The 27,839-nt window shown below is 44.8% G+C and overlaps 1 protein-coding gene across 1 annotated transcript in view; it reads right to left on the bottom strand.

The window, feature by feature from the left end:
* The window catches only part of JAZF1 (JAZF zinc finger 1), a 327,118-nt gene that overhangs the window by 131,875 nt on the left and 167,404 nt on the right, over nt 1-27,839 (bottom strand). The window contains exon 2 of the mRNA XM_045792964.2: nt 5,720-5,792. Coding sequence (XP_045648920.1) covers nt 5,720-5,792 — 73 coding nt within the window. The remainder of the gene's footprint in view (nt 1-5,719; nt 5,793-27,839) is intronic.

The following is a 27,839-nucleotide window of genomic DNA, read 5'->3' as shown; positions in this document are numbered from 1 at the left end:
AGAGAAGGAAACAGAGGCTGAGACTTGTCAACTTGCTCACAAAGCTCATGAACAAGAGAGACAGGACTCAAACCTAAGTAGTCTGACTCCTCCCATATTATATATTTATTTTTAAGATTTTTAAGTAATCTCTACACCCAACGTGAGGCTTGAACTTATAACCCCAAGATCAAGGGTGGTATGCTCCACCGACTGAACCAGTCAGGTGCCCCACTCCTCCTACACTTAGAACCACTGCCTTGTTCTATTTCTCAAAGACAGAAGAGAATTACATTGGAGATGGGGGAATAAATTGTGATAATTTCTAAGAAATGTAAGCTTTATTTTAATAGAAGCCAACTCAGTATCTGGGAAGGCTGTGAGAAGTAACGGGCTCACTATTAAAAGAGGCAAGAAGGGAGGCTTTGGTGGCTCAGTCGGTGAAGCCTCCGTCTTCAGCTCAGGTCATGATCTCAGGGTCCTGGGATCAGGCTGCCTGCTCAGCAGAGTGTCTGCTTCTCCTTCTCCCTCTGCCGCTCTCCACTAATCATGCACGTTCTCAATCTCTCTCTCCCCCCCCAAATAAATAAAAATCTTTAAAAAAATGTTTTCTTAATAAAAAGAGGCACAAGAAGGGGCGCCTGGGTAGCGCAGTCGGTTAAGCATCGGACTCTTGGTTTCGGCTCAGGTCATGATCTCAGGGTCCTGAGATTGAGCTCTGCACTTGGCAGGGAGTCTGCTTAAGATACTTTTCACCCCCACCCCACCACTCCCCTCCCCCGCTCACTCAAATAAATAAATGAGGCACAAAACAAGTCGAGTTACCATATAAGGGCACAATTTTCTCCTTTGTCCCCGTTGACCATGAGGAAAAAAGTAGTGTTCTGAGTTTTGAATCAGAAAAAGAATAGAAAGCTTTCCTGCATAAAAGGCTTCAAGATTCCTTGGGGAAGCTAAGGATATAGGTGAAAGTGGTATAATTCTAGCAACCCCCTGCCGGATATGCAGAACTAGTCCGATCAGATGCTTCAAGAAAAAATGCTCCGGGATCAGGTCCCTATGAGAAATATATTTTCTCTTGGAGACTTAACATGCATAGCAGCAAAGGAAAAGATCTGATAAATCCTACAGTAAAGAAACCCGTTTTATCTCACTCAGAATTTCCCAAACTTAATTGACCACAGAATCGTTTGCGAGTGAATGAGGTGTGTGTGAGAGAGAGACAGACAGACCGATAGACACAGACACACAACAATACCCCTTGGAATTGCTGTCCTAGGAAACCCATTTCAGAATTTGCTATTTAATAGCAAACACGAAGCTAACTACAAATCCATTTTCAGAGGAGGTCAAACCTCACTGTTGTGGCAGTGCAGAGTCTTACAGAGAATTTGAGCACAGCGGTAGTTCAGGAATGAGAAAAGACTACATCTTTATTAGGTAATAAATGACGAGGAACGGACTGCCAGAAAGGTACCAATTTGTGCCTAGGCAGGATACGCCTTTATAGCTTACCCCAAAAGGATATATATACTTGAAAAATTGATGTTAAAATGAAATTTCTAAATTAAGAAAACCATTTTGTAGCAAAGACAGTACAACTAGCAGTCATGGCCATGTAGGTTACTAGGTCTTTAAGTTATCTCAGTTACCCATTTTGGGGAGTCACAAGTTACTAATAAGCTATCTTGTCCCCTCAAGGCAGCCACCTGAACCACATCAGTCACCTGAAGGAAACCCCGCAGGTCCAGGCCAGTGGTTCCCACCAGCCTTTTTATGGAGACTCGCCTGACTTCCCCTGTAGCTCACCCATCGCTAGCCTGTTGGTGAGACTGAGTGGAAGATAGCTGTTCCGCTACGTGTGCCTGGCACACTCAACTTGCTCTCCGGGTAGCAATGCGTCATTTAGGAGTTACCGATCGCCTCTCTCACGGCAGGTGTAGCTCCTGCTGTCTCCTACTGTTTTTATTAGGTTGCCACCCTCCAGCTATCTACGGCATGGCGATATACTCTGATCTTTAGGTCTCTCGGAGTCCCCTCTACCCAGCTGTCCTACCATATTTTTCTAACATTAGTGTTCCAAATTTCCCTCTTCTTCTTTTTTTTTTTTTTTTTTTAAGATTTTACTTATTTATGTGATAGAGAGACAGCCAGCGAGAGAGGGAACACAGCAGGGGAGTGGGAGAGGAAGAAGCAGGCTCCCAGCGGAGGAGCCCGATGTGGGACTCGATCCCAGAACCCCGGGATCACGCCCTGAGCCGAAGGCAGACACTTAACAACTGTACTACCCAGGCGCCCCCCCTCTTACTTTTCTAAACCTGTTTGTTGCTCTCCGATATCCCAACAAATCAGGGTGTACAGTGATTAGGAACCCAGATTTTGGAGCCTAATGTAGGTTTTGAACCCAGTAATCCCCTGCATACCACCTGGGGACCTATGACAAGGAACTTCCGCACCTACCTGTCGGGGGAGATCATCATAGTACCCCTCCCCATATGACGACTGTGAAGACTGAAATACGCAATGTAAAAAAATGTTTAGCATAGAGCTCAAAGCGTAAGTGTTACGTTAGCTCTTTCTAGTATTTTTTTTTTTTTTTTTAAGATTTTGAGGAGAGACACAGAGCATGAGCAGGGGGAGGAGGCAAAGGGACAGGGAGAAGCGACTCCCTGCTGAGCAGGGAGCCCAACACGGAGCTCGATCCCAGGACCCCCAGGACCTGAGCCAAAGGCAGACACCCAACCGACTAAGCCACCTAGGTGCCCCTACTATTTCTTCTATATTCTCTCTCATTCAAAATCTTGTAGCCTTTCTTCTTGACCTTTATGCTTCCCAGGTATATGAATATTATACAGACTCTAATTAAATTTCCCATTACATGGACTTACCATTGTTCCTCGCATCACAAAATTAACAGAGCTTCCTTCCTACCCTTAAAGTTCATATCCATCTCCCCCGCCCCAAGCTGTTCCCATAACCCTCACTAATTCAGTCTCTCTCATTCTCATTAAACTATTTATATTTTAAAATTTGCTCGGGTGTCGTAACAGACCCGCTTTTCAAGGAATTAAAGGGTTGTTCAACACATTATGTTCAAGAGAGTAAAGCAATTTAAAATAGGTATAAATAAAGGATCCAATTTCCACTCAGTTCTTTTTTGGAATCCAAAAAGCAAGCTCCATTTTAAGGACCCAAACTCTGTTGCTTTCAGTGTTTGGCAACGTTCTTGCCAACGAAAGTTTCATCTCAATTTTGAGATGTCCAAAAGTACATTGGAGTTGTATAAACAGATATATGACCAGAGAAATGTTCTCTTTCCATCTTCACTGCTCAGCAAAATTAGACTATTTTCCCCCTGAGGTTGGAGAAAAAAAACCTTATTTGTTCAACTTTTTTTTTAAATAGTACTCTTTTCTGCTGTATTCAGGATATTGCTGTCAAGCTCATTTTCTCTCCAGTTCCCTAACCCTTATTACTCTCTTCTTGAATCTTGTACTGGCTTCATGTGAATTTCAAGGTTTCCCTTCTATGTCTAAGGGCCCTAAGACTCCTTTTAGCCTCTCTCTCCCTGTGGCCAGGCTTGGCTTCCTCCTCACAGCTAGCCAGGGCTCAGCCCTCTCATTTACTAGGTGTTTATCCATCACCTACAAACACCCAGAGTGTCTATCATGTGTTAAGAACTATGTTACCAATGTGACACTGTCCACAAAGGGATCTCAAGTGAGAAAGGTTGTTAGTAACCTGGGAAACTCTCCATATACAATCCTTCTCTTCACCTAAAGATCAGCAGCAAACCTATCCATCCCCTCGTAGGTCTACTCTGTGTCATCTGGGACAGGACATGGCGAATGAGGAGTTAAGAATTGCATGTTCACCTTGTTTTTGTGTGTGTGTGTGTGTGTGTGTGTGTGTGTGTGTGTGTGTGTGTGTTTTAAGATTTTATTTATTTGACACAGAGAGACAGCCAGCGAGAGAGGGAACACAAGCAGGGGGAGTGGGAGAGGAAGAAGCAGGCTCCCAGCAGAGGAGCCTGATGCGGGGTTCAATCCCAGAACGTCGGGATCACGCCCTGAGCCGAAGGCAGATGCTTAACGACTGTGCCACCCAGGCGCCCCTCACCTTGTTATTTTTCCTATGCCAAGACTCTGAGATTCAGGCTTATCCTCCTGCACAGTTTATGCTAAATTATCATACTTGACCCAAGTTCTCTGGTGGTTTTTTGCGTGTGACCCTTGTCCCTATTCTTCGCCTTCTTTTGTAGTCCCAAGTCACACTTGGCAGAGTATTTCTTTGGTGAGTAGAACGCCTGCTGCCAACATGGCTGACAATACGAAGACGACAGAACATGAAAATCTCAGATTCTTATTGCAGTAAGGTTTGGCATTATAGGGATTTGTATACACATAGGCAACATTTTACCTGAAACAAAATAGCTGCGCTACTAAAAAGTCCTATTCAATGCCACATCTATAAGCCTACTGATCCTCTTGCCCAATATTAGTAGGCTAATTAACATATCACATACACAATTCTAATGTATAAAGACTTTTCAAAACCCATGTTAATCACTGGAAACCGGTTTTGTGAGAAACCCAGGTAAGCAAATACGCCTTCGTTTGTATCTGATATGATTCTGAAGGTGTTCTACTTAAAATATTTCAAAAATGTTGGGCAATGAGACCCTGCAGACATTTTACCTCACTTCCCAGCAAGGCTGGTAAGCAGGAAATCCAGAGTCAATATGCAGATAGAGGTTTATGTTAATGAATCATTTTAAAAACATGCTGTATAAAAGAACTTGAAATGGAATAAGGCCACTCCAACTCAAAGCTCTCTAAAGATTTAAGTAAGTTTTCCCCCAAAATACCTTGAAATGCAACAGTACAGATAATTCATTCCCAGTTTTCTACTTCAGACCCTGAACCTCAGCTCTGGTACCAAGAGACGGAAACCTACTCTTCACTTCATATTAAAAAAAAAGGGGGGGGGGACAGTTGACAGAAATTCATGCACTGAATTATGAGCAGAGTTTTTCATTCTCATTAAAAGCCAGTCTTGCTTTTGCTTTGCCTTCTTCTCTTCGGGGGTGTGTGTTTTCTTAACATAAGTTGATTTTAGGTTGTCTCCAGAAATCACGGTCTCCTTAATTAAGTTGGCTGAAACACCAAGTCCTCTTTTAGACCTGATAGATCAAGTTCTAAGTGTTCTCTCAAGTCATGCTCACACGATCAGTTTCAGTAAAAACTCACGTTACTCTGCACAGATGGGGTCGGTTGCTGAGAATGTTTTTTTTTTTTTAACTAAAAATGAGCTATTAAATAACTTTGATATTAAATTATTTCAATTTGTTACATCCTGATATATTCTGATATTCCAACAATTTTCTGAATTCATAAAGTACTTCTTCACCCCAGGGTTTAAAAGTTTCACTCAAACATAAATCCATTAATCTCTCAAACTGCCCTATGAAGTCAAAAGAGCATATTCTAACTCTGCATACAAAATACTTCCAGAATGAGCTTATAAATCAGTCATGTTTTCAGCCATATGCACAGAGAACTACAATCCCACATCTCTGCAACAGAGAAACAAGAAAAATTCTGTATAGAGGTGGATGTTAAATAATCTCCAGTAAACATTTAAGACCGAAAACAATTTTTCCTACTATGTTAAAAAGATACACCTAAAAAATGAACCTGTGGCAGATAGGAGGTTGCTATAAATTCTGAAAATGGCTTACCTATTAATGTAACTGAGGGCAACGTAGGTTGGCTGCTGTAATTCTTGTTTTTCTAAAACACGTGGATCTGTATCTGTAATAAAAACACAATTATGATTTTTCAGCTTTTGCATTAGAATATATGAGGGTGCCTAACAGAGAAATAGGGGGCGAAACAGAGAAAAAGATTTAACATTCCTCTTTTTAAAGAAAACCCAGGCAGCAAAGCACCATCATTTGTTCATTCATTCATAAATAACAAGATATTACATTACTTTTCAAGGGAATTCCAAACATCAACAGTGATAAAATGTCCATCTGTCACACAAACTCTTGCACAATCCCCCTCATAAATATTGGTTTTCACTGCTTACAGTTACAATGTTGGCATGGTTTTTGGAGAGTAATCGGCCTAAGAAAGAAAGTCTCTGTTAATTATGCTCACTTGAATGCTGGAACAAATTAGTTACCATTGGAAAGCTCCATCAATTTGAAAACCTACTGAGTATTGTTCTTGCTCACTGAACACTTTTCTGGGTTTGGATTCACATTCTGGAGGACAGCTCTTCTTTTTAATTGTGTAATGAGTTTATTATAACTTTTTCTAGACTCTCAGTCAGGAATTCTCATGCTGGTTCAGAATCCACAAACACCACATTCATCGGAGGGGCTTTGCCCCCTGAAGAGAGGGGATTCAATACCATAGCAACCTTCTGTAATGGTACCTCTCCAACATGGCACACACACAAAATGCACTTTTCACAACCAGAAATGCATTCTCAAGCTTCTCACATAGAACAATGACTGCACTAAACACATGCAAAAGCAAGGTTTATATAATAAGACTATAAAGCGGGAGAACTGCACACGTTTTCATTTTCCTAGAAAAAGGCTCAGGCATTTCACACAGATTTCATTATAACCTCATTTAAAACCATCTCATTATTAGAACTCTTCCAGCTGCACTTGGCAATAACACCTTCTTTGATGTAATGACAGATGTTGTTTCAAGCACCTTTGTACAGGAAGCGTTTACTGCACGTGGTCGATGTAAGATACACGAACTCCAAACCACATTAACAGGTGAGGGGAGCGGGGGTGGGGTGGGCAGGCAGCAGCAGAGAGCACGGGTGGCAAAAATGATAGCATAAAAATCAATTTACAATGCTTTTGACTCCCAGACTAAAACTAGGCGGTAGTGGCAATTTTATTCTTGGTGTTAAACTTAAGAATCTCATGTTCACTTTATTGTTTTTCCTATGCCAAGAATTTCAGAGACCTACTATTCAGAAATCTGCTTCCTGGGTCTTTGCCATTGCAGGCCCTTGAAAGCCAAATTCTGAAACAAGAGACAATGATTCTCTGAATGGCTCCATCAAGTCGGGTCTCAAGGTTTTGGCAGCGCGAGTGAGAACGGATCAGTAATTCAGCGTTTCCTCTCCCTCCTACAATGATTACATATGCAACCGAGGCTGTTTGTAATCACTAGCCTGCAGAATCAACCCACGGTTCTCCACATACTGGAAACCACTCTTCAAGGGAAACTTAGTTTTCAAATACAACCTTTCCTCACACTCTTCTAAGGTGGCTATGACCCCACAGTATATCAGTGTTTCTGAGGAACACTTGGTGCTCTCGCCCTGTGTCCGCTAGAGAGGAGTCAGTAGAACAACGCTCACCAAGGAAAGGTGTTTTATCCCCAAAATGGTCCACTGGAATGCCAGGCAGGCCATGTGTGCAAATGGTGACTGACAGACCAATCCTGCAAGGTCTTTGTAGGTGCTTAACGAGGTAAGAAACAATAGATTGGAAATAAAAACCATGAAAATGAAGAGGAAGATAAGAAAGAACAAGGCAATGATTGCTCGGGTCTATGTGGAAATTTCCTCAAACGATCACAAGACACTTTGATCTCGAGTGGAGCGCCGGATGATGGAAGCGCTTAGCTTTTGAGACAAGGGCTTGAACTTGATTCACTAAAACCCGTTCCTTCAGAGCCATCTGGTGCATGATTACAGAAGGTGTATTATTTTGAAAGAAAAGAGCACCATTCTGAGTCTAAAGTGTGTGTTTAAAGGGGAAAAGAGTTAGGAGGCCAATAAACATTTTTATATCTTCCACTGTTGCCTTTATTCTTGTAATTGACACTCAGTCTGTTTTCCTGCAAATCATCCTCCGAAGCTTTCCTTTGTTTCCAAGTTACAGAAGTTCTCAACTATTTTAAATACTGCCTCTCTAAGCTACCTTGACTTTTACTTTTCTTTTACTAGGTGTGTGAGTAGGTATACACACCAACATACATTTATATTATTCTTTTCCTCTTCACACACTCTCTGGGGAAGAAGTACCTTACATAAAATCCTTTAGTTCTCGGATGCTCAGATGAATGGTGTTGGCCACTGACATTCACACAAATTACACCCTGTGATTTTTCCCAAACAATGTCTGCATTCTAGCCACAAAGCAAGATATTGAATTATTGTTTTCTTACTTTGTTTCACCACTTTCTATAACCTATGCTAGACTTAAGCTCACATACCCTCAAATGATTAGTGGTGAAATGGACTTCCAGAAGCTTCCAAATACCACCCTCTCCATGACAAAAAGACCATCTGGCAGCACCGCAAGCAAGATTCTCTTTTTCTAGAATGTCAACTCTGGCAACCACAAGAAAGCAGGACTTCCAGACAGACATCCACCAGGCTTTCAACATCTTTTTCAGATTAAGTGTTTCCTTGGGCAGCCTTGAGAACATTCATTAAAGCTTCGAGTTCTTAAAAATGAAATCAGGCACTTGTGCCCACAAACAGGAGAGGTCTACAGAAGTGCTACCGGAGGAACAGCATCAGCTGCTGGTCGCAAATAAACATCAGCTCTGTCACTCGCTTCCTGGCTGACTGGTGTGCCGTGATCATGACTCACCATTTTATGGATTTAGTGACGCCGCTGAGCACTTCACATTCAGTAAAAGTAGAATAGCTGCCTTTATTATTTCTCCCTCCCTGACAGAAAAGGGACTGCCTGCTGCTAGAAACTCTCTACAGGAAAGGATTAGGGCAACAAGAGACGAGGATTTTCACAGCAGGACAGTGACGTGCTCCTCAGGAACACGGAGCGTCCACTGTCAGAGTGAGCTGGAGAGAGTAACACTATCCACTGGATATTACTGAATTCCATAAAAACAATTTCCTTCTACCATGTGCCACGTCACGGAGACATTTTCTACATAGGATAAGCCGCTACAGGAAGAAATGGGATCTGAATGGCCATGGCAGAGCCCACAATCTCCCAGACAGCTCTCTCGCGTGTTTGTTTACGGTGCCAATAAAAACCTGAAACTGGATCATCGGCTGCCGCGGCCCAGAGACAGACCCGCCTCGGTCAATGGTCTGTGGGACAGGAACACTTGATTTGTTCACAGCCGCAGGATGCCCCTTGAGCTGGCACCTGGCAAGGCGGCAAGCCTTTCGATCACGTGGCTGTCTGTGGCCACCCAGAACGGCACTCCACCGCTTTTGTAGCACCAGGTGGTGACAAGAAGATACACCCAAACTTTTTCAGCAGGGCAGGGCATAGCCAAAAAAAAAAAAAAAAAAAAAAGCACGGAGAGATGCTGGTTTTCTGCCTCATGGCACCCCCTGCATGCTCACAGATTTCCAGTTGACTGAAGGCTAAGGGAATTCAAATGTTAAGATTTATCAACACCCCAGTGATAAGAAACCTATCAGCTTGCTGAAGTTTCTAACACATCTTCTAAAATAGATGGCAACGTGCCTCTCCTGGCACTGCTCCCTCAGGCTAAGAGCTTGAGTGGTCACTTGTACAGGAACGACTAGACACAGGTACAAAATGGAAGGTTTCTGTAACGCACGGGGTCCTAGGGACTGCTGGCTTTACAGGTCCAACGGGATGGCCCAGGGCTTGATGTCACAGCATTAGCTCCTACTACTTTTCAAGTGGTGGGGAAGGGGAGGCACAGCAGATGCGAGAAATAAGGAAAAGGACAGCCTTCAGACCTTTCTCACTAGGAAGTGGGACTGCAACATGACCAAGGAAAGGCAACCCTGTTCTGTCAGGAAGGCTCCTGCTCCTCAGCTCCGCTGTGTCTGGCGCTGGGAACCAATGGCAACTAAGTGGATTTGTGACACACACTGAACCTTTTGTTGTACTATCTTCAAGCCGAAATGAAGGCTATCAAGGTCATTTGCTGGGTTAACTGAGGCTAATTAATAAGCTCATGGGCTTTGGCTATGCTTCAGCGAGCCTACACTGTTGGGATTTTATAGATCTGAATTACTTATGAATTTAAGAAAGTGGAAAACCAGCTGTCCCACCTCTCAACGAGACTAACGAGGCCTCTACTGGCGATGAGCTATTTGTAGGCTGAGAGGCAGCAGCTGGGGAAGAGGGGATATCATGTCCCCCCAAGAAGGCCTTCTTCAAATTCTGCATCCTCCCAACGCCAGGCTCTTTCCTCAGCGTGTACAGCAGCAGTGGGAGGGGGAGAGGACGTGGGTGGGCAGGCAGGGGGCGACTGGCCGTGCTGGAAGACCCTGGAGAGGCAAAGGCCCACCCAGTCAGACACAGAATTTTGAAGATCCGGGCTGGATATGCCACTTTTCTTTGGACTCACTCCTTAATAATTAATGGGCACGGTCTGTTCTCAGTCTTCTCCTACTAGCTGAACTCCTAAAACCACAGAGTGTTAGTTTATTCAGTGTGGCCTTCCACAACACCCCTGGCCGCATTCACCACATCCCCTTCTCTGCACCACTCCGCTGCCAGCACCCTCCCTGTATTTCGGTCCCCACAGAGGAATCATCTGGGTATAGCCTTTCCCCCCTTCTTCACCCCTGAGAAGTGGGGAACTGTCTCATGTTCTCTCACCTCTGCCTTGTGTGTAAGAGAATGCACACTTATTGAGTGGATACACTCTTTTAGGACCAGAAAGTGGAACTTTTGGTCGAACATGGGAAATGGATCAAGGGCATGGTTGCTTTCACCATCCTAGGCTCCACTCAAGTAGAAATAAAGCAAAAGAAAATTCCCCGGGGAGAGAAGGGGAGACATGAGCAGACCAGTGATTTCAGCCAGGATTTGGGAAGATGGAAAAGCCCCGCAGGAGTGGAAGGTGACCCGGAGAGGAGCGGCAGCAGCTGGGGAGACCCATGAACCAGGAGCTGAACTTGCTGTGGAAGCCCAGAGAGGCTCCGGCTTAGAGGTGCCGGGGGAGCGGAGGGCAAGGAAGGGGAAGTTCAGAGCAGAAAACGGGAAGATGTTAAACGGCTGATTAGCCAATGACACTGAACGAGGAAACCAAACACAGCAGAGGGGAAGACGGGAGAGACCAGGGCTGAAAAGGGGGTGAAAGTAGAAATATGCCTACTCCACTGCTCCCAAGAACACCAGCAGCCAGTGAGAGGATTCCTCTGATGTGGGTGCAGAGGAGACACCACCTGAGGCTGACATCTGGCAATCCCCTGATTAAATGATCTCCCCACAGTTACGTCCATATCAACAAGTCTCCTCCATGCCTCCATCCAGAGACTTCCATCGCCTCGGTCTTGAATATGAGCCAAGAACAGCGAAGGAAGGATCATCAGACATTCGAGGGAAAGTCGTGAAGATGAATGGGATACACGATAACAATGGTGGGGGAGGGAGATACGGAGACAGGAGCAGAGCAACAGATTTGGGAGGTGAAGGGACATGGCTCTTAGCACAAACCCAGTTAGTGGCCGGGCTAGGACCAAAACACCTGCATCCTGGGTCCCAGTAGGCCAGCATTCTAACCATTCAAAAGGCGGCTCATCCTCGGAAGTCAACCCATTACTATTATCCAGCTGTGACATTGGACTCATCTTTCCAGCTTTCTTAAAAGCCCAGCATAGTTCAATTTCAATGTTCGCTCCACTTTCAGGACTGAATCTGATGAACCAACGGTTTACAAAGACCAACTTTTAACTCACAGCTAGTTTACTTTAGCTGCTGAAATAAATATTTCTTGTTGGAAATGGTCCTTTCAAAAAAAAAAAAAATCCTACAATTGCACATAACCAGCCTTTGAATGGATCAACTTTTCCTTAGTTTATAGACACGTCATTTGAAACTTTTCCCAAGCCATAATTTCCATTACAGGGCAGTCAGTGGAAATTACAGTGAGATTCTTGCCTTCCCAAATTCAATGTGAAATCCAGATGCACTTAAGTGTTGCTGTAAACTTTATGAGTTAAATATCTAAAAGTCGGGGACACTGTGCAGCACAATACCACCACCTATTAAAAAAAGCATTCATGTTCACATTTGTAGCCGGAGCTTTCCCCCTAACAAGTGAGTGAATAAACCTCATTCAACCATTTGGACAATGCTCCAGGAGGCCAATGCATACACAAACACGACATGTTGCAGCCTTCCCGGTTTCTGGCATGGCCACAGGGTTCAAGTTATTAGAAATAGTTCCGACTGGGATGCTTTCTAACTCTTTACCAACCTGTCAAATTCCTAAGGTCACTGAAAACCCTGAGAGTCACAGCTATTTTTCCCCTAAGTAGGAGACGTGTAGGCCTGATATCTACGACACTATCAGTCCCTACTCTTTGATGGTGACAGAGTGTTATTTACCCACCCAAGCTCTCACCTTGTTACCTGGGACAAGGGGACCGACCAGAGACCATCGTGGCTACCAGGTATGCTTGTGAAGTGCACAACGCGTACCTCTGTATACAGCGGCCCTGGAGACCGGGGTGCTAGGATTACATAATAAAATTCTTTCAAACAGGAGTAAGGCCAAAACCTGGTCCCATTTAATCCTTCATGCAGGTGTGTGTATGCATAAACCTACACGTCTGCTTTCCCCAGAAATGAACCTGACGATGGATCCAAGTAGTATGCCACACAAAAGAGCACAAAGGAGCGTCTATGTCACTCCTGGTCAGTGGAAGGGCCTTTAATAAGCAGGGATCTGGAAGAGAAGATAGCTGCTGGTGGGTAAGGCTAGGTGACAAAAGAAAAGGCAGGGAGGATGAGGCTCTGAAGTCCTCTCTTCAAGGCTGGGAGGGAACTGTTTAAGCAAACACACCTCCATTCCTTTTGCTTGAAATTGTTTACCAAAGGAAATCCTACCTATCCTCCAAGGCATTGGCCTATAAACTACCCGTACCATCTGTTGTGCTGTGCATATTTGCAAACCTGTTTAAACACCCCATCAAAACGGAAGCTCCTTTGGGGACCAGTCCTTAGACGCCACACATCATAAGCCCAGTGCTCTGTAAATAAGCACTGTGCATTAGGATGTATGCTGAACACATAAATGCAGGCCCTGGACATGCATAACACAAAAGACACCAAGATAAGCATCCAGCTCTGACAATTCGACTAACAGAGCCAGACAGGAGAGGAAAACAGACCCGTGTAAAATGACCATACCAGTATATAGAGATAGTGACATGAAAAATATACCTACAGATGTTCAGAGGGCAACAAAATGATGCAAAATTAGAATGGGGGTACAGATAGGGTTAATTTGGGAGGTTCCCTGATGAGTTGGGTTTTAAAGGGAGGGAGGCAGAGGGAGTCATTCATGGGTAAGGTTAGGGAATCTAAAAATGGCAGTAAGTTTGAAGCAGAAAGCACAGGCGAGAAGCCTGTAGGTACTACCAAAAGGCGGTAGGGCCAATATTCATTAGTTATAGAATATTTATGGAGGAACTTTCGAACAGTGGTTCTGAACTGTGGACAATTTTACACCCTGCCCACCCCAGGCACGTTTGGCAAGGTCTGGAGACAAGAGGGGTGGGGGTGGGGCTGCTACTGGTATCTAATGCGTAGAAGCCAGGGATGCTGCTTAAACGTCCTACAGTGCGCACACGGGACGGCAACCCCCTTCTTTTCTACCCCCCAACAAAGAACTGTCTGGCCTAAAAGGTCAATAGTGCCAACATGGAGAAATTCTGCTTTAGACTGACATGAATATTATGAGAAATGGAGCTGTTTCTCCTAGATCTCCTGTAGATAATTTTTGTTATCTTCTATTGTGTGAATCAGGAGGCCAAAAGGCTGTTAGGAAGGTGCAAAAGAAGGATACAAGCAGTTGTTTGGACTTAAGAGAAGAGCTCTGACGTTCTTTATGGGAACAGAAATGGAATTAGTTTCAAGAAAGACATACTGAATTCTTGCCATATACTAGTTGCTTAAGGGAAATTCTAAGTCAGTAGGTCCACAACTGAGCAAGAAAAATGACACAACTCACAGTTAATAATAATCCAAGACAGACTGTGATGTACGACAATAGAGAGAATCCTACTAACTGTTGTAGAAACAAAACATGATTCTCTGAGAATCAGAGAAACTTCTTGAAAGAAAATTTTACATGAGCTTTGAACTAAAACTCGTCAGAAAAGGCAAGAAAATGGTGAGTCCGAATAGAAACAGTTTGAGCAGATGAACAGAAGCAGAGCCCCGCAAGACACCCAGTGTGGCTGGACCTCGGCAAGAAGAGTCTTGCAATTCAGACTGCGCCCACATCCTGGAAGGTTTGAAATGCTTGGGAGAGTTCAGACTTAACTTCTGTAGACAATGGAACTGTGAAGGTGTAAACCGATAGGTCTGTGTTTTAGAAAAATCACCAGTGGGGGGGTGGAGAACGGAGGACAAATAGAAAATCTGGTGAAAGAAGAAATGGAAAGACATGATTTTTCTTATGTTACAGATCAGAGTGCCTCATTATCAGAAATAAGGAAGTCACTAGAAAGTGAAAAGGGTTTGACAGACAAGAAAGGGAGGTCTGCTTCTGATGTGTGGGGAGATATTTTGCAGAACCAAGAAGCCTGGGCCTCAAAGCAGGGAGAGATAAAGGAGCCGTGATACACACAGAAACTGAGTGCCGAGGATCCCATCACACAGCCACACATTCCAGCAGGCCCCTGAACCAGAACAAGTCCCTCAGAACAATGTTAAATAGTAAAAACCCAACTCTGACTAAAAACTTGATTATCATGCCACTCACCCAACCAATCAGGATGTACCACCTGAGGACCCAGGTATAAAGAAATCCTACCCAGTATGAAGAAAAGCCAGAGGTTGTAGTGTGCTAGAAACCGAGTAACTGGTAAATTTCACAGGAAAGTGTAGCAGGGGTTGGGGGTGCGGAGTCACAAAGGGCCCGGAGTTCACAGTTTTATAGGATTTGGTACCCAAGTCTCTAAGGCTCACTCTTACAGTTACCCTCTCACTGGAAGCCCTGCTCCCACTCATTGCTGTTGCTTAGGATTAATAATGCGACCCCACACAAGTTACATGGCCTCAGCTCAATACTAGCTGTACAAGCTCTTTAAGTCTTCAAAAAATATATATATATTTTTTAAATGTTGATAAGGATAGTACTTTTGCCCTAGGGCTGAAATGAGGGATTAAAGGAGCAGTGTTCCATGTAGCTGCTACTCAGTTCTTCAGCCCATGAAGTGTTTTGCAATTAAATTCTGAACGGCTGTAGATTATCTCCATTTTATAGTCAGAGGCAGAATGATGCAGAGAAAATCTAAGAGCTCATCCTTCACACAGTGTGGCAGAAACTGCTGGCTGCCATCCAACAGTCCTTTTCTGTTCTTCCTCCACAGTAACTAGGAACGTTGCCATCTGGTAGAAGTCTACATTTCCCAGCATGCCAGGTGCAGCCATGTGACTAAGTCCCGGCCAATAGGATATAGGGCTTCTGGGAAGCCTCCTTAAAAGCATGCACCTCTCTTTGGGGTAATTTTCCCTCCTGCCAGGTGGAAGAATACTGGGGCTCCTGCATCTGCTTTGGACAGGAGATAATCTTGGGAATGGAAATCCGACATGGCGGAGCAATACAATAGGGGGTCTGGATCCCTGATCCCGTCAAGCCCCATACCACTCCCGGACTGACCGCCTCCAGACGGCTGGAAAGGGAGAGATACACTCTTCCACTTAAGCCATTTATGTTTAAGGGTTTTAGTGAGTCACATGCAGCCAAACCTAATCAACCAGAACACAAAATAACTGGAATGCTAGTTTATTTTGTTGGACCTTAAGTTCTAATCGAAACTTTAAATATTTTCTGTCTTGTTTTTTGGGGGAGGAATCTAGAAAAATCTCTAAGAATTTATCATCTAAAACCCATGGAAAGAAAATCAGAGTAAAATCACACCTGCATCAATGCAATGTCAGTGGGTCACTCTCAAACTGGAATAAAGAATGGGAGAAAGAGGAGGAGGAAACCATCATGTCAAATTATAGCTCCTTTGGTGGCTTTAGGACTTTCTCCAGAACTGGTTATTAGTGGGCAATAATGAAGCAAATTGCACATGCATATTACTTCTGAGTTACGAACAATGCAACCAGCAGTAACCTTTGAAGCTGTCAGGATCTTTTCAGGCAAGCAATTAAAGTGAAAAATGAGAGTGTGCACAACCCCCATCACCCAATACTACATGTAATACCACCACCTACAAACACAGACACAAGAGTGGGACTCAGTCTGAATATTTATTAATGCAGATCTGTTCCCGTTTCCCTACACACACACCCCCACCCCGTAACCCATCCCACCCCCATCGGCCAAAAATTTTTTTTCTTTAAAGGGCAGCTCTGACACCATGAATTGCATTCACCTGAAACCTACTTCCACTGTGACATCTCTCCCATCTGCACCTGAAGAAATTTCCTTCCCTCTCGACCAAAATACAAATTTAGGACAAGCTTGGATTCTACAGGAGAAAAAGCTGATAAGGAAATGAGCCCAAATTAGAAAATCAAGATTAAAATAAAAACTGATACTTACAGAAGGCCAAATAGATGTCAAGTTTTGGGTGCTAGGCACTGAAGACCTCTCCCTGTCCCCAAAAAGGTCCCAATTGTCGAGGAGACCAGACTTTGAGGATCTGACTTAGATTGATCTGTAATAAAAATGATCCAGTATAGAAAATACCTGCTTTTCTGCTAAGTGTAGGAATCACCCACTGCTTACATAGGTTTTGGGATTAAATACTTTCAAGGGCTCTGGAGAAAGGATAGGAATAAATGCACAGGTGAGCCAGTTGGAAAAGGTCTTTCCAAGCCAAGAAGAAACCCTTGCGCCGGAGTTCTGAGACCTGATGCCTACAGATCCTATAAGCAAGTTTGGTATCATTTGGTTTCATTTCTATACTACCAACTACCTAGAGACCAACGGTTCTCACCCAGAACTGCATGTTAGTATCCCTGGGCAGCTTTAAAAAAATTCAGATGCCCAGGACCCATCTCCAAAATTCTAGTATGTCACCAGGGTTGACAATCATTAATACGACTTCAAGAAGGCTTAGAAACCAGGAAAGGGGTAGAGAATTAACTGGTTGGGAAGGTCATTAAGCAAAAGTTTGCATTTTTTCCCCCAAGATAAAAAGGCAATTGTGAAACTGGCAATGAGTTACTGAAAGTGACTTAAAGGTTTTCTAAATAAATACAACATCCAGTAAAACCTTTTAAATTCAGACTTCACTTGGAGCTCTGGTCTCCCCTCTTTTCTTTTCTATACAGAAAGTGTAAAGCTTAATAATTATAGAGATGGGTTAAGGTCTTCAAGTATTTTTAAAACCAAATCACAACCAACCAAATATCAACAATCACTGAATTGTGAGTGATTTTCATCTACTCCTAAGAACATCCTGAGAAGACCACTGACCGGGAACTTTTTCTTTTTTTGGTCACTGATTTTCTTCCCAGTGTGGTCCTAAAATTAATAAGACTGCATCACTTGAACTATTCTGTGGCTCAGATTTTCCCATAATTCAGATTAGCCTGAGCCTGTGTGGTTTTCCTGTGCTGTTCTTTTCACCTCAGTTACAAACCAGGTCACAACCAAGCATATTGGTTTTGCATTTTGGAAGCTAGTTAAGTCAAGGATTTGGCAAAAGGAATCACTCTCATTACTTCTCATCTCCCAGCGAAGCCGAATCAGTGGAGAGTGAGAACGCGCGAGCGGAAGGTCTGGACCTAGTGACCTGACTGTTCTGAGTTGTCAGACGGAACACGCGCATCGGCTACAGCTTACGTGGCTCAAGGTCTGATGTGCAGAGCTCTGCCTGGCTGGCCGGGGGCTATGGGGTCACGCACACCACGCCCTCTTGCCCAGATTGCAGTCAGGAGTGTGGCGTGCAGGCTCATGGGCACCGAGGTGATGAAGTTGTTGGGGATTCATTTTTTCCCTTTTCTGTGAAGGCTCTGCCTTCATTCTACTTGCTAATAAGTCAGGTGCGTGCTGGGCTGTAACTCAGATCCCTCTTGTGGACTGTGTGAATGTGGGCACCTGGGAAGGCCTGGGTACCTGGCAGATGGCTCCTGGCATCCCTGGCTTTTGTGGAAGGACTTTTGGGAAGCAACTGTGGACTTAATGTTGCATTTTTTTTTTTTTAATAAGGCTAACTTTCTTTAGACAGGCAATATAATATGGTAGCTACAGGCACAGTTTGCTGCTTACTGTGCAATTTGAGCAAGTTTCTCAGCCCATCTCTGCTTTCTGATAGTGAAGACAGTGACTCTGAGTTCCTACACATTATGAGATTATTGTAAGGATTATAAGAGATAAGCCATATACAACACATAGCACAGTGGCTGGTACATGCTAAGTACTTAATAAATCACAACTATTACTATTTTCTTTTAGACATTCAGGTCTGAAAGCATTTAGTGTTTACATTGTGGACTACATTTGTGAACAATGGATTTTTTTTTTAAAGATTTTATTTTTATTTGAGAGACACACACACAAAGAGCATGAGCAGTGGGTAGGAGGCAGAGGGAGAGGGAGAAGCAGGCTCCCCACTGAGCAAGGAACCCTATGTAGGATTCGATCCCAGGGTCCTGAGATCATGACCTGAGCCAAAGGCAGATGCTTAACCGACTGAGCCACGCAGGTGCCCCGACAACCAATTGTTTTTAAGTAACAACAAACTGATCAGAAAGGTATCATTGCCATTTACTACATCCATACTATGAATCGAGATGGAATGGGCAGCCCTCACGAGAACCCTGCAAAGGGAAGATCTCCCCCATCCCTTTCCCAAAGGAAAATATAAGGCTCAGAAAAGATTCAGGTCACACAACTAGGTGATGAGGCCTCAGATCCAGGTCTGACTTCCAAGTGCATGCCACTGACCATGACCACCACCTGGTCCCAGCACACTATTCAGTATCGATGCTCTCAAATTAAGAGTCCCGTGCTCTACCGACTGAGCTGGCCAGACAGGCTCAATGCCTTCCAATTAAAATCCCTAAGTGGCTTTCCCTCCCTTCTCCCACTTAAAATAAACGCTTTGTGGATAAAAGCGGTGACATGCTTCGAAAGCACTGGAATGAAACACAGGGACACATTTTGATGGAAACTGGGACCAGTGACACCAGCTTAACTGTAGTTACTACATCTGCATCTCCTAGTCAATTAACCCTCTGGGTGCCTGCTCTTAAAAAACACAGATTTAGAACCAGAAGATACAGATTCTAGTCCTAGTTCAAATTATTTCTAACTTAGAGATTTTGGCCAGCTTCCTTACCTGTGAAATCAAGAGGAGAGCACACCATCACCCTCACAAGTTTGAGGCGAGAACCCTGCATTTAATCGAACTATTACCATAAACTCCAAGGCTCTGCGTCCAGCTGCCAACGTAAGCTGGCCTTGGAGTTATTCCTTCTCCAACAGAAGGAACTCCAACTCAGTACAGCTACATCCTTACTTGTTAGTCTCTCTCGCAAACACTGCATGGAGAAGGCTTAAACTGTACGTTAAAATAGTGACCAGGGTTATTTGTATAAAGAACTCAGATTTCATTTTCCTTTGCCATCCCTGGAGCTTCGACAGGGCGTGCATATGCACCTGAGTTAATTTCTCCTGGAAGATTCGGGAAATTCTCTAATTGCTTTTCCCAAGAGCCACAGGTCTTTTCAAGTAGAGATTGAAAACTTTCTGGCTAGCTTTCAGCTGAGTTTATTAAAAGCCGTGGCGACTAAGTAGAAACAGTGTGATTAACTTGCTCTACAGATAAAAGGAAAGACTTTCCATTTATAAACCAAGACACATTCAAATGATTTTATCACACATTCAAACCAAATACAAAACTCCGTAATGCTTAAGGAAAATAGACGTTATCAAAGGAACTTTAAGACACTGGATTCCTCAGAGAGGCTCAGGAGACTTCTGGGATTTGGTAAACATTACTATCAGCTGAGCTTCAGAAAAATGGAAGGCAAAGACACTGATGGATTTTCTTGGCTTACTGGAGATGAGGTTTAATACTCTAGACATGGATTCAATATCATAAAGATATTTAAAAAGGAATGGCTTTAAAAAGGAATGTCGAGATAACATATACTTTTAAATATGTATGTTAGTTGCTGAACGTCTTACAGCCACACTGCCTGCTTGACCTTCTCTCCTCCCCTTGGTCTACCTCCACACCCACAATCTAGCTCAGTATTTTCTCAACGTTTACCCTGCAACACAAAGTAGGATATATATTTTAAATTATAACCAGTACACCACCCGCACAGAAATATACAGAACTTTCAGAAAACATCAATCAACTTCGCCACATGTAATGCACTCTAATATTTCTTTAAAAATGTTGGGACAACCCACTAAATTGATTTTATGACCCACTGATGAATCCCACATGGTGAGTCTTGCTAAATTACAAATCAATATCAATGCATTAAGCCCACCTGCAACATGGCTCTTTATTGCTTATAGGATAAAAAACAAACTTAGGTAAAATATACGGAAGATTGTTTATAATTTGGCTCCAAACTCATCACCTTAGTTCTGCTCATGCTCTCTACCCTCTAGCAATACCTAACTCCTTCCCAGCCTCTGTACACACCTTGTTCATGCTCCACACCTGCTGTTCTGATTATCTGTTTACCTCTCCATATCCGATGCCCGCCCCGCCCTGTGCCGTGCCCCGTGCCGGTTCACCCAGAGCCTCTGCCCTCTGGCCAGGTTCACCAGTGGGAAGCGCCAGAAGAGTAGAGGGTGGGAGGAGAGAGAAGTATTTCGCTGGTAAGACTTTGTAACATCGGCCCCCTCCCTTATTAGAAACCCCTTCTCCCCACTTGTGTTATCCTCACATCCTCTGGGGAAACTAGCTGGTAGACTTCGCCTCTATTAAAAGGATGAAATAAACTTGAGAGTGTTTATGTTCCCAACAGACTCAGCTTCTTCAAAGCCAGCACCCCGTTTCTCTTAGTCCCCAGCACTTAGCAAAGAGGCTGGCAAGTTAACGGTGATTACTGAAAAGATCAATAAATGAACGAAAGGTAATAGGATTAATTATTCAAGGACATCAGACCATATGTCACAAGGTAATATTTTCTAATAGCAGTGTCCATAGAGCTACAGCAACTAAATTCCCATTCTGGGGTGATCTGGTCTATTGCCTTAAATGTAACGGCCAGCTCGTGGCAAGGGCTGCTTCCCTCGTGGTGACCTGGCTACCTCTGGCGGTGACGAACTAGCTCCCACAATCCCTCATCACCTGGCAGGGTGTTTTCTGCTTATTATGCTAATTAGATTTTCCTTGAAAGATGTAATTATTGCTGCAACCCAAGGAAATAATTAATGGCCAATTTTAGTGAGCAAAATATCCATTAATCAAGTCAACAGACACGAGGACCTGCAGAGTTTAAGGTCCTTAAAGAGAAAAAAGATAATCACCTAGAGATTTCTCCTTTCCATAAATATAGGTTAAATCTATTCAATTATAGTCTCTTGAAAGTTTACATTTCAGATTTAGTTCAATGACTCCTCATGAAGTCTAGGTTTTAACTCTGGAGTCTAAAACGCACTGCCCAACAGATTTAATCAGTTTACTGCATGAAAAGGTGTGATAAAGAGGAGACAGCACTTACCTCCCACCCGGGTCTCTTTAAAATGTTTATTCATTCAAGGATTTCTAAACACAACAAACATCAGCCTCTGCTTTCTTACACGACTGGCAGGCAGGCAAGGGTCATAATGAGAACACTATTCAGTTTGTTGGGTGTTTACATCATCTTTGTCCCTTGTCAACACTGAGCCCTTTAAACCTGAGGACGTTTTAAGTTCTTCTAACACCTTGGTAATCGGAGCCTAGGGAAAATTTGCAAAGAACACCACCACAGTGATCCAGAGATCAGATCAAACCCACACTATTAAAAGATATTTCAATCCCAAGGAGCATTGTCCGTCATAACAAATGATAAACTCCCTCCAGCCTGTTCCCCACAGCCCTCTCCTCAATGCCCTTTTATAATATTCACGTCCTCAGATTTATGTCGACCGCATATTTACTAGACGTGTCTCCCCATTACATTATCGGGGGCTTAAGAGACGAGAGGAGACAGGCCACAGAAGGCAGCATATAATAACTGACAGTCAAGTTTATTTTTTAAACCCAAAAAACATTTCCATGTTTCCATTTGATTTTAAATGCTAACAACCATATTCCAGCCTTCACATGCTCATAAAGCTGTTTAACAGTCAAGAAAGAAAAAAAATAATTTTGGTTTAAATAATGTTCACCGTCCACATCTTAATAGTCTGGACACTGAAGCATTTTTCATTCAGAGTAATGATCTCCAGGAGTAAAAATAATATAATTATAACTGAACTACTTGGTCAGCTAAATCACAACCAGAAATGCACCGGTATGTATTTCATTCACTGTGTCAAAAAATCTTCATTCTGGACCATCAACATAGCACTAAATTTTGATCTGTCATTGAAAACAGGTCGCTTCTATTTCTGGCTTACAGCATGGTAACAGGGTAGAGCGATTGGTAAAGACAGCTAATATTTCACATTAAATCTCCCCACCTGACCTTCTGAATCAAAAATGGAGAGACTCATGAATAAGGAATTACTACATAAACATCCCCTTTACTTCTTAAGAAAAAAGTTTCTTAAAGCATGGAAAGAAAGATCAAAATTCTTGGAAAGAAAATTTGTTGATAGGATGGCACTGAAGACCAGTGAAAGATGTGGGTTATATCCCTAAGCTGTTTCCTCTTTTTTATTTTTATTTGAGAAAGAGCAAGACGTATCACAGAAAGAGAGGGAGAAGCAAACTCCCCGCTGAGCAGAGAGGGCCTGACTCGGGGTTCAATCCCAGGACCCTGAGATCATGCCCTGAGCCGAAGACAGACGCTTCACCGACTGAGCCACCCAGGCGCCCCTGAGCTGCTTCCTCTTAAAAACAGAAGTGCCAGCTCTAGGTCCCTGAGACACAGTCTGAATAGGCATTTCCAAAGAAGGAACGTGGGATGAAGCGGCATGCCAACCACCGTGGGTGTTGGCTCGCTGGCCCGCTGTGGTCCATCGCCTCTGAGAATTAAGATGCATACAGGGAGAAGGAACCCCAGGCATCGCAGGAGAAAGCCAGTCTCCTGAGACTCCCCCCAACTCTTTTTGAAATCACTTGTGGATCCATATTTAAAGCATGTTTTTATCCTCCTTTTAGCTTTCCTTTAAATAAAACTTTCAGAAAAGCTTTGCACATTCTTCTACCTCTTTATCCCCCTACTCCAGCCTGGAGAGAGCGACCCTTCCGTTTGCTCCCACGGCACCCTCTGGTTACCCCCATCCTCACACTCACCATGTTGTGTGAAGCCGCCCCGCAGGAGTTCTCTCCCCCAAGGCGGGCGTGCCTCACAGGGGAGCTTTATAAAGTAGTTTACACCTGGGCACTGCCCCGGCGATTCTGATTTAATTGATCTGGGATGAAAGCCCCACTAAGTGAAGGCACCTGGAGTTTTAAGAGCTCCTCAGGTGACTCTAATATGCAGCCAGGGCTGAGAACCACCGCTGTATTGGCCTTCCCCGGAACACGCACTGTGGCTGGTTCACCCGATTCCCAACCCCCTCCCCCCGGCCAATCCTGACACCCAGGGCAGAACCTGCTCACGGGGTATTAACTAACTAAATAAAAGAGGGTTGCCCAATGACTGAAAAAGAAAGTGGAGGGCCTGCTACCACTCAGACTGCTGGGCCCCACTCCCAGGGCTGCTGATCCTGTCGCTCCGGGCTGGGGCCTGAGAATCTGCATTGCTAATGGGTTCCCAGGTGGGGCAGTTGCTGCTGGTCTCAGGACCCCACCTCCAGAACCACTGCACTGAAAACCACCAAAGCCGCCTCGTAATCGCCGAGGAGGTAACATGTGACCACCTGGGCTGCAGGCACCTGATTGGGCGACCAAGGACAGTAACACTGTGGGGAATGTCACAAGGAGGGACGGCCCAGGTCTGTAAGCCTATGTGATTGCTGGCCACAGACCACGGCCAAGGAAACCGCCCCTCTGGGCTCCCAATTCAACTGAGGGGCTTTAATTTTCAAGGCTTGAGTATCTGAATCATCTATCATGTGCTCGCTACCATTCAGAATGAAGGTGGAGCCATCCCCATTTAAATAAAAATTACAGAACACTTTCCTAGAAATAGGCCCAAGATCAAATTTTCCCAGAGCACCGGCGGCAGACTTAGGCCAGAAAACAAACCCACGGCTGCTTGTTAAATCAACTCAAGCACTAGATTCTACAGCTGTAAAAATACAGTGGTTTAAAATCCAAGCTTCTACTAGCCACCCAAATAGACGCTGTACTAGAATTACTTAAAAAAAAAAAAAAAAAAAAGAGCATGCTCTCTTCAACCACTCTCTGTTCAGAAATCTCTTTCCTAAGAGACAAAGTTAAGGAATAAAGAAAATGCCCATAGGTTTTCCCACCACCACACTGGTTACTGGTTCCCGGTTCCCAGACACAGAAGGAGGGATTCTTGCCAGTCCTCCCCCTTCCCCTCCAGTCACGCGAGCCGCTGCACAGCGGCACAAACGGCCTTGTGACAGGGCAGGGCCTCTCTCTCCCCACATCTCGTTATCAGTCCTCTGGACTCAAGCTAGTTGCCCTGAATCTGGGAGTTAGAAAACCCGGCATGCTGGGGTGGGGAAACAGTTCATCGGTGAGGAACCCCAGAGCACAAGTCAACAGGAAGCTGAGGCTTCTGAACAAGACCTCTGTCATCGGAGGAGGGCATGCAGATGGAGGGCTCACCCGCACCTCCACCATAAAGCCTCCCAGTGACATACAGCCTGGGCAGCGTAATGGCGCTGGGAAACGACATCATGGCTGCTCCTGGCACAGGAAAGGGACATGAGGGAATGTGAAGAAAGTAGGAACTTCAGTCTGTTATCAGTTTGGTTCATCGTTGTGACAAACATACGACACCACTGTAAGGTGTTGGTAACAGGGAAACTGGATGTGGGAATACAGAACTCTCCGCCACCTGTAGTTTTTCTGTAAATCTAGAACTATCCTAAAATGAAAGGGTGGTTAGATAAATTAGGAACTGCTGTGCTGAGGCACTGGCAAGATGGCAGAGATGCAGATGGGTGTATGTTTATAATCTTTTTGAAATATTTCCTAATTTAAAATATTTTACAGTTTGAGACTACAAAAATTACACATAGACACACTTGTTACTCCCTCGGTAAAGGACTGGTGTTTTGTTTGGACAAGCTGCTGCGCCAAAGGGGGCCTGAAACACCCCCTCACGAACAGCTGCTACGGATCCTTGGATCCTTTCAGTCTGAGGTCCCCGGGCACTGCCAGCTCTGTCACCGTGGAGGGGACACCCCTCAGGATTACCCCTGGAGGAGAACTGTGGAGGACTTGGACTTGGGCCTGCGTCCGCCCCCGGCTCCAGCCTCTGTGTCGCCTCTCACACCCACCGCCGTTCTTCCACAGCCGGTCGTACTCAGGTTCTCTGGGGCCTCAGGGCCCACTCGACACCTTCCAATGTCAGCAGAGCGCTGCCTCGGAACGCCACTCCTGCCGCCGCAGAGGCTGCTGAGTGAGAGCAGGGGAGAGGCCCTGCGCCCACGGGAGGGAACGGAGTGGTGGAACTCAAGGCACCGTGAGGGCAGAGGGCCACCCGCGCCTCCGACCAATGCACGTGGAGATTGCCCATGTGCCTTCTTTGCTTCAGACTGGACCGCGTTTGGTCAGAGGTGAAACCCATTCCCCCGGCCCCCGGGGCCTCTCTGACAGAGTAATGCTTCCATGCCAGTCCAGAACCCTGGATGTCGCAGAAATTAACGCACAAGTTCTCGTGTTTTCCAACCTCCGAGGGAGTTAGAAACAGGTGGTGAAGCCGCCAGAATGGGAATGCAGGGGAAAGGGGACCGAGAGGCCTAGATGGCCTATAAACTGAATTCTAATCCCTGGAATCATGGACGTTCACGGCTGCCCACATGTTCCTGAGGCTGGCTATTTTCGCTCGGCTGTTTTAGCGCCAATAGCAAGGAATGTGTGTGGCGTCCAGCCTTCCCCCGGCCCCTCTGCCTTGGGTCTCACCCAGACCAAATGAGTGAGAATGAGGGAACTGGGGCCAAGGGACATCATTTTGGGAGTTCAATAAATAAAACTGAAAGGTTACTGGTTTGTTTTCTACACCAAACAGGTCAGCATTTTGTACCTACAGGTTCCTCCTTCCCCTTATCTGTGCCATTATCTCACTCTGGGCTGTTCAACCTCCGTCCCACAGTGGAGTCAAATCCAACCTGTCCCTAGAGGGGCCATTAAAATCCTAAATGCAGCCAGGGTCTCTCTGCTTTCTTTTACCCCATTTGTTCTTTCTCTACACACATATTTATTAAACACCTACTATACGACAGACCCTGCTCTAGGCCCTAGAAATATGGCCATCATCAAAAGAGAATCCCTTCTGTGTGGAGTTCACATTCTGGGAAGGGAAGGCGTAGAAAAGAAAATAAGTGAATATATACTACTACGTCTACTATATCAGGAGGAATCTAGAACAGACGTTGGGAGGCTGGAAGGACCGTTCTCCTAGTTTCTTAATTGGCACTTAGGATACACCATTACTGAACCTGTTTCCGGGTTGCCTGTTCAGCTAGATACCCTACGTTCAAGAAGGACAGGGGCTGTTTCGGGCTTCTGTGAGCACAAGGCTGTGCGCTCAGTAGATGTTCAGCTAATTCTGTTCAATGAAAGAATTTATATAAAGCAGCTGATCCCTATTTTTGAACCTTAGCATTTCTGGCAGCAAAGGGAAGTGAGGCAGTGAGTGGGTCTCGGTGGAGTCACGTGCGGTGAGTCATTCATGCTGCACGTTCCTACCTCCTGGGCGCTGAGTGCGGCCCTGACAAGTCGCCAGTGAATTAGCCAAACATGGTTCCTGCCCTCAAGGTGTGCAGGTTTTGGTGAAAGACAGCCAAAAGATGAACAAGTAGGAAATGATTTCAATGTGTGACCACTTCTTTGAAGGGGAACAGGCTGGGAGAAGAGGAGAGCAACAGCAAGGAGGTCGGGGAGGGTTGTCCCGAGAAGGTGAGGGATGACGAGGAGCCAGGAGGGCAGAGAGCAGGGACAGTGACAGCGAGGCCCCTGGCGGAGCGGACGGCCCGGGCAAAGGCCTGAAGTGGGGATGTGCTGAGCGTGCTCACGGAACTGGGCGAGCGCAGGATCGGGGCCGGGAGAAGGGCAGGAGCCAGCTTCCACAGGCCCTCGTGGCACACTGCAGGCAGTGTGGGTTTTATTCTAAGTGCCATGGGAAGCCACAGAAGCAGGAGAGAGCCTGAGATTTCTATGTGAAAAAAATCACTCTAACAAGAAACCCTCAGAATCAGGGTGACCGTATGTTACAGTCTGTAGGGGACAATGTCATTTTATGTGGGTTGCCCCAACATATTAATAGCACCCCGTTTCATTCTCCAAAGTGTTGCAGATTAAGAAAAAAACCAACTGCATAGCCATCCTCTCCGGAATCCATTATTAGAACAAGTACGATTCAGTACTGTATGAAAGCTCATAGTCTCCGGGCCAGTCATGTCCCCTCAAACCAAACATTCACAGCAGGAGATACAAAATCTTCTATAGCCTCAAGTGAAGCCTGTCCTCCAGCCACATCATTATAAAAAGGCCCTACTGTATTCTGGTGTTTTTCAAGAAAGGAAGAAAAGAAAATTCTATAAACTTCTCTCCATGATGTAGTCCACGTTTCATAGCTGCAGCACAGGGAAAACTTTTCCACAGATCCAATCTAAAAATTTTCATGGCTCAGCTGGCGTCTGTCCTCACCCGATATGGACAAACAGGGTCAGTCA

The sequence above is a fragment of the Ursus americanus genome, chromosome 3, assembly GCF_024610735.1.
Source record: "Ursus americanus isolate L20-20 chromosome 3, mUrsAme1.1.p, whole genome shotgun sequence".
In the NCBI taxonomy this organism is placed as follows: Eukaryota; Metazoa; Chordata; class Mammalia; order Carnivora; family Ursidae; genus Ursus; species Ursus americanus.
This window is presented reverse-complemented; position numbering and strand designations above follow the sequence as displayed.